Source organism: Euleptes europaea, chromosome 6 (assembly GCF_029931775.1).
Source record: "Euleptes europaea isolate rEulEur1 chromosome 6, rEulEur1.hap1, whole genome shotgun sequence".
Taxonomy (NCBI): domain Eukaryota; kingdom Metazoa; phylum Chordata; class Lepidosauria; order Squamata; family Sphaerodactylidae; genus Euleptes; species Euleptes europaea.
Genome location: NC_079317.1, coordinates 4,580,978 through 4,594,519, shown reverse-complemented (window position 1 = coordinate 4,594,519; position 13,542 = coordinate 4,580,978). Strand labels below are relative to the sequence as shown.

The 13,542-nt window shown below is 48.4% G+C and overlaps 1 protein-coding gene across 2 annotated transcripts in view; it reads left to right on the top strand.

Annotated features, from left to right (window-relative positions):
* MAP4K5 (mitogen-activated protein kinase kinase kinase kinase 5) overlaps nt 1-13,542 on the top strand; it is a 101,012-nt gene that overhangs the window by 66,043 nt on the left and 21,427 nt on the right. Inside the window, exons 14-19 of one of the 2 annotated variants that reach the window (XM_056850691.1) lie at nt 1,812-1,870; nt 4,078-4,145; nt 8,213-8,257; nt 10,247-10,289; nt 11,755-11,965; nt 12,704-12,801. In XM_056850691.1, the coding sequence (XP_056706669.1) occupies nt 1,812-1,870; nt 4,078-4,145; nt 8,213-8,257; nt 10,247-10,289; nt 11,755-11,965; nt 12,704-12,801 (524 nt within the window). The remainder of the gene's footprint in view (nt 1-1,811; nt 1,871-4,077; nt 4,146-8,212; nt 8,258-10,246; nt 10,290-11,754; nt 11,966-12,703; nt 12,802-13,542) is intronic. The other variant, XM_056850692.1, reaches the window with a different exon arrangement.

The following is a 13,542-nucleotide window of genomic DNA, read 5'->3' as shown; positions in this document are numbered from 1 at the left end:
AGGAGCGTTCCCCCCGCCGGGTGAACCCGCAAGGGCAATTCAGTATCCTTCCCAGATAGACCACGATGGGTAGCGGTGTTAGTCTATCCGTAACAGTAGAAAAGAGCAAGAGTCCAGTAGCACCTTAAAGCCTAACAAGATATCTTCAGATATCTGAAGAAGGTGGTACTGGACTCTTGCTCTTTTCTGTTTCCCAGAGATGTTGAGCAGTTTATGTCCGTTGGGTGAGATGGAAACAACGGAACATAAGATGTCCTTATTAGAGGGACGTTAGATTAAAAATTTTAAAGCCTCTGATAGGATTCCTGATAAAACCGATGAAATTAAACTGGATTTTCGGTTAGCGGACAAAAACCACCAGATATCGTGCCAAGTAGCCAAATTCTGCTTTTTGATGAGCAGGATTCGGAGGGAAATAAAATAAGAACCATTGTAGGTTAAGCGGTCTTAAAAGTGTTGAAGGTTGCATTGTTAAACGTTTTAAGACTCAAATTATGTTGTCATTGGACTGGACTGCTGTTTTCCTTTTTTTTCTGTAATACCGGTTAATGGCTGTAATAAAGTTAGTAATGATAATAATAATAAAAAGGTTGAGCAGTCTGCGCTCGCTTTGCTCACCGACCTGAGAGAGAGCCCTTGCGGAATCGTCCCTCCCCGCTCTTGCTTTTCGTGGTGCTCCGGAAGGTGTTGGGGGAGGAGGTTCGGAGTCTGCCCCTCCCTGCGTGCTGGGCAGGAACGTTCCTGAGCTTCCCAGAAGGCCCTGTGCTGCGGTTTGTGCATGCAGAGCCTCCGGGCCAAAACGAGCATGGCGACAGCCACCCTGCAGCCGCCAGCACCACGTGAGAAGGAGCTCCTTGTGCTCTTTTGGCGCTTGAAAACGCACAGGGGGGAGGGGCAGGAGCTCTTGGGCCTGCACCCGATCCAGATCGAGGCTTTGCAAAAGTTTTTAAAGAACTATGGCGGCATCTGAAATGGCGGTGGCCACGGAATGGGCCCACAGCCACGTTTAGTTTGGCTTTCAGACAAGGCCCCCAAGAACAGCAGTTGGCATCCGGTTCCCAAGGCGCTCAGTTCAGATTATGAGAACAAAGCAGGACTTCCACTGAAAATAGCTAGATTCAAGTCCAGGAGCACCTGAGAGACCAACAAGATTTTGGGGCACGAGCTCTCGACAGTCAAAGCTCCCTTCCTCAGACTCTCGAAAGCTCATACTCCGAAAATCTTGCTGGTCTCTAGGGTGCCCCTGGACTCGTATCTAGCTCTTCTACTGCAGACCGATGCGGCTACCTTCTGAAACTACCCACTGAAAATGTTTCAGTTTCTTGGAGCTGAAGAGTCTCGTTCTGGCCAAGTGCCCACAATAATCTAAATAGCGCCAGAGGAAGCTGGTCTTCTGCGGTATGGGAGAACATACTGTTAAAACCCTCTTCATGTTGCTTCACCCGCTTCTGAGACGCAACCGGTTGTTTCTCATTCAGAGCCAGTACTGTATCCAACTGGAAGCCAAATAGAACCTCTTGTTACCAGCTGCTCTCTGTTTCTAATGTGGATGAGCCCCCAAATATATTTTGAAGGGAGGAGGCTCTTAGGAAGAGCCAGCCCCTCAACCAGCGGTCCTCTAGAGGACAGAGGACCTCATTTCAGACGAGCGTGAAAACAAAGTGTTGCTTTACCTGATCCGCGAGGAGCTTTTCGTAGGTTCTTCTGTCCTGCTTTTATTAATACCGTCGGTGCTTGATGATGGGGATCTGTCCTCGGGGAAGATCTCTCCCAGGGGAATTCATTTCAAGTTGTACGTTCCTGTTTTGCAGTTGATAAGTTGCAGTTCGAACCCCCTTTGAGAAAAGAGACGGAAGCGAGGGATGAAATGGTAAGGCTTGCAGTTTGTATCCCCACAGGGTCAAAATAGTAGGCTCTGTTTAATTTTAGCCAGTTAATATGCAATAACGAGTACCAGTGTTATAAAAACAGTGTCAGAGGGTGGGGGAGAACCCCATAGATCGCCGGGGTTGATTTCGGCTGATCTGGCTGGCTAGGCGGGTTCCCCTTACCTCTCTCACAGCTCCATGTGCGTCCCTCCCGAAGCTGCACGCTTGGTAGGTGAGGATGACCATCCCAGATAGGGGTGTACTGTTCTTTGGTCAAGGGTATACAATGAACTGCCCAGCTGACCTGGTTGGCTTTGGTTGTTCCCTGACTCCGGGAACAGTCGTGGCAGGGGCCATCTTGAAGCTGACGGGGGACTCGGGGCAAGCATGGCGCAGCTCCAGGCAGCAGCTTCGGTTGGACTCCTTTCAAGGGCCATGCCAGCTAGACACTCTGGCAGAACAGCATGGCTCACTGGAGAGGCTGCGCACGCTGGGTAACCCCATCCTCCCAAAGTGCAGGGGTGGGGGAATAGACAGGGGTGCATTCCAGCTGTTGACTCAGTCCCACCCCTCCTTGTGTCCTTCTGGGCCAGCACAGTTCCAGTTCGGCCTTTAGAAGGAGAGCTCTGCTCCTGCTAAGGAGGACAAAAGGCTCTGGAGAGGCCAGCAAACAGGATCTAATGAGAAGCTACCACCCCTCCCCCATGCACTCTCCAAAGGGACCCTGAAGGGCGCTCAGGGCCAGGAACCCAATCCAACGGGGCCGACGCCTGACAAACAGCATTTTAAAACGAGTAAATATAATAAAGTAGCAGCCTGAATAGGCCAGACTAGCCTGAGCTCCCTCAGATCTCGGCAGCTGAGCAGGGTCTTCCCTGGTTAGTACTTGGATGGGAGGCCACCAAGAAGTTCAGGGTCGCCACACAGAGGCAGGCAATGGCAAAACCACCTCTTGCCTTGGGAACACTTCAGGGTCCCCATAAGCCAGCTGCGATAACACGATAAACAATTAATTGCACCTTGACCATTGTGGCCCAGGCCAGCCCCAATCTTGTCAGATCTCTGAAGCTAAGCAGGGTCATCCCTGGCTGCTGCTTGGATGGGAGACCACCAGGGAGGTTCCAGGATTGCTGCATAGAGGCAGGCAGGGGCAGCCCACCTCTGTTTGTCTGCCCTGACCTGGATAGTCCAGGCTGGTCGTCAAATATCGGAAGCCTAGGAGGGTCGGCCCTGGTTAGTACTTGGATGGGAGACCTCCAAGGAAGTCCCAGGTTGCTACACAGACTGAGGCAGGCTATGGCAACCCACCTCAGTTCATCCTTTGTCTTGGAAACCCTACAGAGTCGTCGTAAGCCGGCTTTGGCTTGACGGCACTTTACTGTTAATAAAATACGTCAGAGAGATTATCTCAGCTTCACCACAAGGTATAGATCAAGCATTCCGTTCTTTCACGCAAAGGAATATTGAAACTGAGGAAGGGGTGCTTGAGGAGCTAACAGCTCAAGCATGAGCTCGAATGTCCCAGGCCTGCTCCAAGGAGACTTTCAGAACTACAGACTGTTAGCGCCCTGCCAAGAATCCCTGGATTTCTTGCCAAAAGGTCTTGGTTTGTCAGAAACTCTGAGTAGACTGGAGAATCCAGAACGGTCCTTGTTTCACCCAAACCGGCACCTGCCAGAATTTGGATCTGAGACATGCCCATCTAGAACTTGCTTAATTTCAACTAGGACCTGAATCCAGAACAGATTCGGCCTTTGAGTTGGGCTCCAAGATGGCCGCCCTCTGGCTGTGCCTCACTGCACAGGTGGAGAGACACGCTAAGCACGTCAGGAGTTTGATAGGCTTATCGTATGCCCCTCTATTGCCGGAGGCTTCCAGGCCTATGAGATCCGGTCCCACCTGGCTTGGGGGTGTTCAGGGTGCAGTTAATCCTCCCCTCCCCCGTCAGTAGTTCACCAGTGTGAGGTGATGTCTCTTACGTCATCAACTCTCCAGGCTGTGCTAGAACTGGCCCTGAGTCACCCAGACCGGCACCTGCCAGTATTTGTATCTGAGACATGCCCATCTAGAACTTGCTTCACTTCAACTAGGACCTGGGAAATTTCCAGCGGCAGCAGCAGCATTCTGTGCTGTCCCTGGCAAACTGGGCTTTCAGCAATCATCCGACCCTTGGGGAGACGGGTTCATCTGACGGTTTGTGCTTCCACAGGTTGTAGCCGCTGGAGCGCACTTCGCTTCACACTGGAATCCTTTCGTGGACTGTGGGAGCAGCGCCAAGTAAGTATTGGTCTGCACGGCCTTGTCAATAAATAGACGCGCACATGCTGATTGTTGGCTGGGGAAGCAAAAGACGAGACGACGGGTTGGATCCAGCACCGCAGGCGGAAGAGGCAGGAGACGGCAGTGACGGCTGCCCCTCCCTCCCTCCTCAGGGCCGTCTCCCAGTCCACCAGGCTGTTACTCTACACAGGTCCTGTAACCCCAGGGACAACCCTGCCAGCAGCCCAATATGATTCAAGCGCAGTATAGTGGTTAAGAGGGTGGACTCGAATCTGGAAAACCAGGTTTGATTCCCCACTCCTCCACATGAAGCCTCCTGGGTGACCTTGGGCTAGTCACAGCTCTCTCCAAACTCTCAGCCCCACCTACCTCACAGGGTGTCTGTTGTGGGGGGGTGGGGAAGGGAAGGCGATTGTAAGCTCCTATGGGCCAGGGGCCAGTATCCATTGGCTTCGTCGTTCTGTTTATGGTGTTAGTATTTGTGTAGCACCATCAGTGCATGTGGAGCTTTGCGTAGGGTGAGAAAGAAGGTGGCCCCTGCTCTTCCGCGCTTGAAAGTTTTGCCCTTGTGGGAGATGCCATGGGGGCTTGGAGGAAAGGAAGATCCAGGTTCCAGGCGTCTGAAGGTGAACAGCCACAGCCTGAGGTCACATTGAGGCTTCTGCCTACTGCATTAGATGGCTGCTTCCTCCTCTTCTCTGCCTGGGTTAGATTCGCATCCAGTAGCACCTTAGAGACCCACAAGATTTTTGGGGTACAGGTTGAGTATCCTTTATCCGGACATTCTATATCCAGAGTGATCCGAAAACTGGACCTTTTGAGCCAGCATGCGGGCATTACTCATAAGCCCTCAGCAGTGCCGTTGATGGTTCAATGTATACAACATTATTAAAAATATTGTTTATAATTACATTTAGGCTATGTGCATAAAGTATACATAAATATATATATACATATATATACGTATAGATAGATATAGATATATAGATATAGATAGATATAGATATAAATGAACATAAATGAAATTCGTGTTTAGACTTGGGTCCCATCCCCAAAATATCTCATTATGTATATGCAAAAATTCCAAAATACGGAAAGATCCGAAATACAGACCACTTCTGGTCCCAAGCAGTCCGGATAAGGGATGCTCAACCTGTGTAGGCTTTCAAGAGGGAAGGCTCCCAAAAATTCCTCCCCAAAATCCTGTTGATCTCTAAGGTGCTACTGGACTCGAATCTGGCTTTTCTACTGCAGACCGACACGGCTACCTCTGAGACTATATCCAGGGGAGTTGGTGGTGGTGCTGGTGCTGTAGTAGCCCTTTTCTTTGTTACTCGTTGGCTCTGTAGCCTTTCCCCTGTTTTATTTCCCTCATGTGGCCCAAGTCATCGCTGCTTGCTTGCTGGCTCTTGTGCTCTGCGGTGACATCCCTGCTTGGGCAGCAAAACAGGTGTGCGGGGTGATGGATGGGCGCTTGGCCTTCCCCGCGCTTTCTGGTGTAACCTAAGCTTGCTCAAACAAAATACAGAGGAGCCGAAGGCCCAGTGGCAAAGAATGGGTCACCTGCGCTGACTCACGACTCGTTCAAGGGACAGTCCCGCACGTCACATGAGAGAAAGAAAGAGAGTGAATCCGCCACTCCCTTGCGGCTGAGGTTCTGTCCAGCAACGTAAACAGGAAATGCTTGGGTTTTGGAGGTCTGGAATTCTGGATAATGTCATCGCCCTGCTGAAAGAAAGGAGCCGTTTGAGCTGCGGCTTTGGGACGTCTTCTGCGCTCTCTCCAGCCCGGCCAGAAATAACACTGCGCTGATTTCGGGCCACTGTTCAAGAGTCGGCTCTGGGCGAGAGGGCCTGGAGCAGCAGCCAGGCTTCGGCTCGAGGCTTTTAAACTCTGTCTCGCTGATAGCAAACTTTGCAGACAAACAAGTCTCTTTCGGGTTTTTTGCCTTCTGTCTGGGTCGTTTCTGTGAATTGCTGACCTCCTTCCCAGGTCTTTGTGTTAGGTACTCTCTGAATCTTTCTGGCAACAGATGTCGTTACTTATTTACTCTGTAGCCTGTCTTTGTCCCTGGGATTCATGAATCTGTTCTGTCATCAGTCTGATCATTTGTCCCCAGGGCTGGGAACATCTTTTCCTGCCCACCCTGCCTCTCCAGGGCCTTGGACAGAGAGGGCGTTCCCGGCCCTTCTGCCTGATTTCCTTCAGCACGTGCTCTGCCCCCACTCTCTTTTCAGGCTGCCTTCTCTCTGGTCTGTTTGTACCAGACCAAATTCGCCTTCTCTACCCCACCCCCACCGTCAGCATGGAGTAGTGGATAAGAGCGGTGGTTTGGAGCGGTGGACTCTGATCTGGAGAACTGGATTCAGTTCCCCACTCCTCCACATGAGCGGCGGAGGCTAATCTGGTGAACTGGATTTGTTTCCCCACTCCTACACAAGAAAGCCAGCTGGGTAACCTTGGGCTAGTCACAGCTCTCTCATCCCCACCTACCTCACAGGGTGTCTGTTGTGGAGAGGGGAAGGGAAGGTGATTGTAAGCTGGTTTGATTCTCCCTTAAGTGGCAGAGAAAGCATATAAAAACCAACTCTTCTTCTTCTTTCGCCCCTGTCACATTTCCGAGCAAGAGAGATCCAGGAATTTGGGTGTGTGTGTGTGTGTGTTAGAAAGCCTTGTTGTTCATTTACCGAAATCATTTTCATGATACTTTTCAGTGGGGTTAACATCCCCCTTGCTTAGTCCTGCTGTTGCAGAAACCCCAGAGAAGCGGTTTTGAGCAGGTGCCTCCGTTGTGCTGGCTCTTAGAGAGACGGGCCATTCTGGAGGATGACAGAGGACTACCAGCCGTCTACATCAGAGACTCCCGTTCCTCTGGCGGCTGGGCTGACTTCTTGCGGGGGGAGGGGCTGAATACATGCAGAAATGTGTTGATTCCCCCCCCCCCCCCGGCACTTCAGCCATTACATAAACTGGCGGTGGGGGGATATGGGACAGATCAGCAGCTCCTCCAGTAATCATCTTTCGCCTTTGAGCTGGGATCACTGACCTCCCTGTTCCACTGGCCAGAGACCTCTCAGTGAAATAAGACGAGAAGTGACAGCCAAGGTGTAGCTCGGCTTTTAATGCCCGAGGTGAGCCTTTCCCGGAGCCTCTTCCTTAATTCATATTAGTGAATCATGGCTGTCACCCGAGGGGTCGGCGCTCCGCATTTCCTTTATCCCTACTCAATTTGCACAGCCTGCCTTGAGAAATCGCAGCTGTAAGTGAAGTGTGCTCCGCATGTAAAAAAAAATCTGGAGAGAAAAGGGGTGTTCAAGGGCTGCGGTAGCAAAGCAGCTAAAAGAATGGAGAGGGGGAGCCGCTGGAAACAGTGGTGGTAGACCTGGCCTCCGGACACCCGGTCTGCTTGCTGTTGGAAACAGTGTTGGTAGAGCTGGCCTCCAGATGCCAGGTCTACGCACCGCTGAACACGGCCTCTAAACACCAGGGCTATTAGAAGGATCGCTCTGATGAGGGCTAGGAAGCGCACTGCCCACAAAAAAGCATGCTTTAAATAAGTACTTATTTTTTTAGGTAAAGGTGCAAGCACTGGGTCATTACTGACCCATGGGGTGATATCACATCCCAACGTTTACTAGGCAGACTTTGTTTTACGGGGTGGTTTGCCATCGCCTTCCCCAGTCGTCTACACTTTACCCCCAGAAAGCTGGGTACTCATTTTACTGACCTCAGAAGGACGGAAGGCTGAGTCGACCTTGAGTCGGCTACCTGAAACTGATTTCTGTTGGGATCGAACTACAGGTCGTGAGCAGAGGTTTTGACCAGTACTGCAGCTTTACCTCTCTGCGCCACAGAGCTCCTAATTTTTTTACCCATCATTAACTTGAGAATCTCAGATCTATCCGGGGGCTGCTTCGCGATGTCACTTTTGCCAAAATAGATTAGTACCCTCCGGAGCAGAACGCCGTCTTCCCAGTTGTCGTAGAGATCAGCCCTTGATCCCACTACCCAGCCTGTTTTTTAAATGCCTTCTTTGTTCTTAATTTTATAAACATTTTATCTAGGGCACCTCTAGCCAAATTTGGCGACGGCCACGAAGATACTGAGGAGTGAGTTGACTGCTTTTTTAACATTTGGCTTTCCCTCTTTCTGCCTCTTACTGCTTAAAAACAATCCAGACCCTTGGATTCGTGGTAGTGTTCCTGAAAGGGAGGAGTATTCTTGGGGAACTGGACAAGCTCAGTACCTCCCCCCCCCCTTTAACAAATAGTGAAATGCTAACTTCGAATCCAGTACCACCTTAGAGACCAACAAGATTTTCAGGGTATAAACGTTCAAGAGTCAAAGCTTTGACTTTCAAAAAACTTATACCCTTAAACGTTTTTTAATTAAATTTTTATTTTCCAAAAAACATAAAACAACACAGTACAACATACACACTCCGTATACATAATTAATACTCCATGCCTGGAACAAGATCTTCATCCACTACCCTATGAACGGAGGTACATCATTCTAAACTACCTAGCATTAATCTTTAAATCTTAAAAGTAAATAATTCTTTAAACAATACGGGGGATATATATAACTGTACTCACACCTCAAGCAAGTTAACTAATTACGAAACTTGATAGATATTGCATTATACTTGTATCAGTTACTGTATCATCAACCATAATATCTAAAAAATAAGTAGCTATACACATTTATTATTGTTAAATCTAGAAGAAAAATATTAATATAGGTATATACCTACTTTCAAACTCAGTAGCCTATATGTATTGGACTACTTAACATTAGTATATATTACCAATAACATCCTTTTGCGAGCTTACTACACGTGCTTTATTTTGCTAGATAGTCGTAATACAATTCCCAATTCTTCTGGAATTCTTCCATCAACCTTTTATTCGTGATGTTTGTCAATTTAGCCATCTCTGCATATTCAGCTAGTTTTTCCAGCCAATAACTTGTACTCCAAAATGTGGTTGGTCTCTAAGGTGGTACTGGATTCGAGTTTAGCTCTTCTGCTGACCAACGTGGCTATCCGCTGAAACTATCTTCCAAGAGAGAAAAGGTTATGATAATGAAGCTGTTTGGGACTCCTCTGGCTTCTGGAAGCTTCTTGTGGGCAGGGGTGGGCTCCCCCTCCCCGCGCGCACTGGTGCCCACTGAGTTCTCAGGCACAAAGCGTTTGGGAAAATGCAAATCAGCGTATGAATCATGTCACACCATCTGGAATGCCATTAACACATTGTCCCAGAATTTGTGCTTGAGAATGGATTTAAAACAAAACAGCCATCTGGTGGAATAATCCTGGTTCCCGGAAGGATAGCAGAGGGATCCCAAGGAGGGGTGTACTTTTAAAACCAACCCCCCCCCCCCCGTTACTTACCCTGACTTGCTGAGCACTGGTGCTGTACACTTGAAGCAGCCTCATACTGAATCAGACCCATGGTCCATCAAAGTCAGTCTTGTCTACTCAGACTGTTGTGGCTCTCCAGGGTCTCAAGCTGAGGTCTTTCACGTCACCTACAGCCTGGTCCTTTAACTGGAGATGCTGGGGATTGAACCCGGGACCTTCTGCATGCCAAGCAGAGGCTCCACCACTGAGCCACATCCCCTTTGGCTGCACCAAGAGCCTTGTAGCTGGACACTGGGCCCTGGCAACCCACCTTAACAACAGATCAGAAAAACCATTCCTCAAAAAGTCAAAAATTGTGCTTTATCTGGGTCTGGAGAACAGGGTCAGTTTCTGGTACCTGGAATGCACGGGCCCTCTGTCTTGTGTGGGATCACGCATCCCTGCTGGATGGTAAATCTGTTTGTCTGTGAAAACTCAAAAGGGCATTCCTGTCTTTGGCACTTATTGGAGGATGCAGAAATGCAGCTGTTTCTGGTGCAAAGCAGATAATCGGCCATTTGTAGGGAGAGGGAAACCAAAAAGACCTGCATGTCTAATCCTACTAATTTTTCCAGTCTTCACTTACCTAACTCTTTACAGGTTTAATCCTGTGAGCCTGCCTTTTGAGAGACATAATATGGTAGCTTGAAATGTAAACTCTCTGTTGAACTCTCTCTCTCTTCCCACCCCCCAGATCGACATTGAAACGGCCAGGACCCCCGCCTCTGCCTCCAAAGGTGAGTCTGTGCGGTTGCTTAAAGATGAGTCAGCTGAATATTTTTTTTCTTTTCAGCATCTCAGTTACAAAACTTAAGTCCTCTAATTTTCTCTGGCTATGATTTGCCGATAAACATGTGAGTTATATTCTCCTTATAAGTTGCCAAGTAAAATCTGAACAGAGTATTTTAATTGATGTGACAAGAGAGTCTTGTGGCAAAATGTTTTACAGAATAAGTTCTATAAACCAGACCCTTAATTCACTTGGTGCATTAATATAATCTAGGCCATTTCCACACATAGTTATTTACCATGGGTTCAATGCTTTTGGGAAGTGAGATTTTTTCCTACTCCCCCACAGCACTGTGATGTCTTTATGCAACTCCTGCGGTTTCCCTGGCTTTTCTGCTTTCTTTCTCAAACTTTTTTTGCTGTGAATGATTAGAGAAGATTGCAGTTAAGCCTGAAGGGCTGCTGTGTGGGTGTGGAAATGTTGGGTTTTCCCACCTGCATGGACAGCCATTTTCCTGGCCTCCACACTAGCCATTTCCTCGCCTACTGCCAATTGTAAGTCTGTAGCCCCTTTCATTGTGGAGATATAAGGGGAAAGGCATATCATTACAACAAAAAGGGCCAGAGATTTACTTTTTAAAAAATTAAAGTTGACAAATCAGAGAACCCAATACATTGATTATTGTAATGCAGTATCAATATAACAATAACCAGTTACTGATTTTTAAAAAATTGAAAAGCCCCATAGGCCCTAGGGAAGGAGGGATGGATTTTCCCGGGGACTGGGGGAGAGAAACTGTGGGGCAACCTGCCATGTGGAAGCCGTGTTGCCATGGCGCTGTATGGCCAGCCGCAGCAGCGATGGGTAAACCATACAGGTCTGTCCATGTGTGGAAACCCTAGAGTTGCCATGTCCACCACCAGCGGTCGGTTTTTGGGGTGGAGCCTGAGGAGGGCGAGGCTTGGGGAGGGGAGGGACATCAATGCCATAGAGTCCAATTGCCAAAGCGGCCATTTTCTCCAGGGGAACTGATCCCTATTGGCTGGAGATCCGTTGTAATAGCAGGAGATCTCCAGCTAGTACCCGGAGGTTGGCAGCCCTAAGAAACCCCCTTAACTGAGAACAATCTTGGTGCAGTTGTCTTACATAGATGGATATTTGTTGGCAGAATATTTATTGTATATGGCCGCTGGCCATCACAAATAGCTAAAACACAGTTATATAGCAAATAGTACATGCATACAATTAGCTAAAACAGTAATACAGAAATTTAAATAACACATATCAGTTATTAAAATATTATAAAGATGGATATTTGTTTGTTTAAAGATAGTGGGCTGATAAAACACTTATTTATAACTATTAATTTATCTGTGGACAATTATAGAATAAAAAAGTGAGCTCAAGGAAAAAAAATGAGTTGGTGGCTACAGGGGAACTTATTTGGCCGTCCATTGCTTTCTCTTCCCCAGCCTAGGCTCAGCATTTACCAGGAGGAAAGCCTCGTGGACGATGAGAAGTCCCAGACGATCAAGTACTGCCCCGACTCCCACCATCAAGGTCCTCCGGTGCATCGGAGGCAGAGCATCCCGGTGTGTGGGCCTCAGCTGGAGCCTGCCCCGCTCGGCATGACCAGCAGCGTTAGCAGCCCCGGCCTCCTCACTGCCAGATACAGCGACTTGGGTAAATGGCATCCTTACGGTGGCCGACGTGGTCATAGAATCATAGAATCACAGAATCATAGAGTTAGAAGGGATCTCCAGGGTCATCTAGTCCAACCCCCTGCACAATGCAGGAAATTCACAACTACCTCCCACACAAATCCCCAGTTACCCCCTACTCCATGCCCAGAAGATGGCCAAGATGCCCTCCCATTAAAAAGGGGGGGTCATCCTTAAAAGCGCTCATAGGCTCCTGGTTTGGGTTTTTGTTGCGGAAGACTGAACCTCCCCCCCAACCTGCCGTAATTATGATGCATTTCTTATGCCGTACCTGTGGGTCAGCAAGTCCTTTCCTTGTCCTCAGGTGGGTCTCCATCAGACAGTGAGGTTAGAGGGTCAGATTCGGACCTGGGTTCAAATCAAACCTTCTGCCATGGAAGCTTGTTGGGTGACCTTTGGTCATAGAATCATAGAGTTGGAAGGGGCCAGCAGCGCCATCTAGTCCAACCCCCTGCACAATGCAGGAAATTCACAACTACCTCCTCACACCCCCAGTGACCCCCTACTCCATGCCCAGAAGATGGCCAAGGTGCCCTCCCTCTCATCATCTGCCTAAGGTCACAAAATCAGCATTGCTGACAGATGGCCATCTATCCTCTGCTTAAAAAGCTCCAGGGAAGGACACATACACACACACAACAGTTTGCTTTACCGTCCTTTTCCTCTTATGGTGTTTATATGCTTTTCAAATTCTATTTAGGGAATGGAGACAGCATGCCGAAACTCCCTGAGGAGAACGCCGACGGGTTGGGACACATACCACAGTTGCCACGGAAAAAGGAGAAGCGAGATTATCCGGTGGGTGTTTTTGTATTTTGTTCCATTGCGTGGCCAAACTGTGGCACTTCATCCTTGCCTGGTTTCCTAGACAGCTCAGGATAATATAGAGGAAATGGAAATATCATCTAAGTGAGCTGGCCAGAGAGAAACTCCTTAGTTCCCAGCCTTTGCCATCCTTCTGTTCTGGGATCCTGTCTTTGGCAGCCGTGTTGCTCTGCAATAGAACAGCTGGATTCGAGTCCAGTAGCACCTTAGAGACTAACAAGATTTTGGGGGGTATGACCTTTTGAGAGTCAAAGTATCTGACAAAGGGAGAAAATTGGGGTATAAATGAAGAGAAGAAGTACATGGCAAATCTTTGTTTTTGTTTTAATTTTATGTTCAACAAGCCAGTGTGGTGTAGTGGTTAAGAGCGATGGACTCTCATCTGGATAACCAGGTTTGATTCCTCACTCCTCCTCATGAAGCCAGCTGGATGACCTTGGGCTAGTCGCAGTTCTCTTTGAGCTCTCTTATTCCCACCTCCCTCACAGGGTGTCTGTTGTGGGGAGGGGAAGGGAAGGAGATTGTAAGCCGGTTTGATTCTTCCTTAAGTGGTAGAGAAAGTTGGAATATAAAAACCAACTCTTCTTCGTCGTCGTCTTCTTATTTACACATTCAATCTAGCAAGAATGCTGGCAAAAGCTGTTGTAAATGTACATGAGGGATTAGGATACCGTTTGATGTGCAAGAGCAGTTGTTTTCTGTTCATCAATAGTC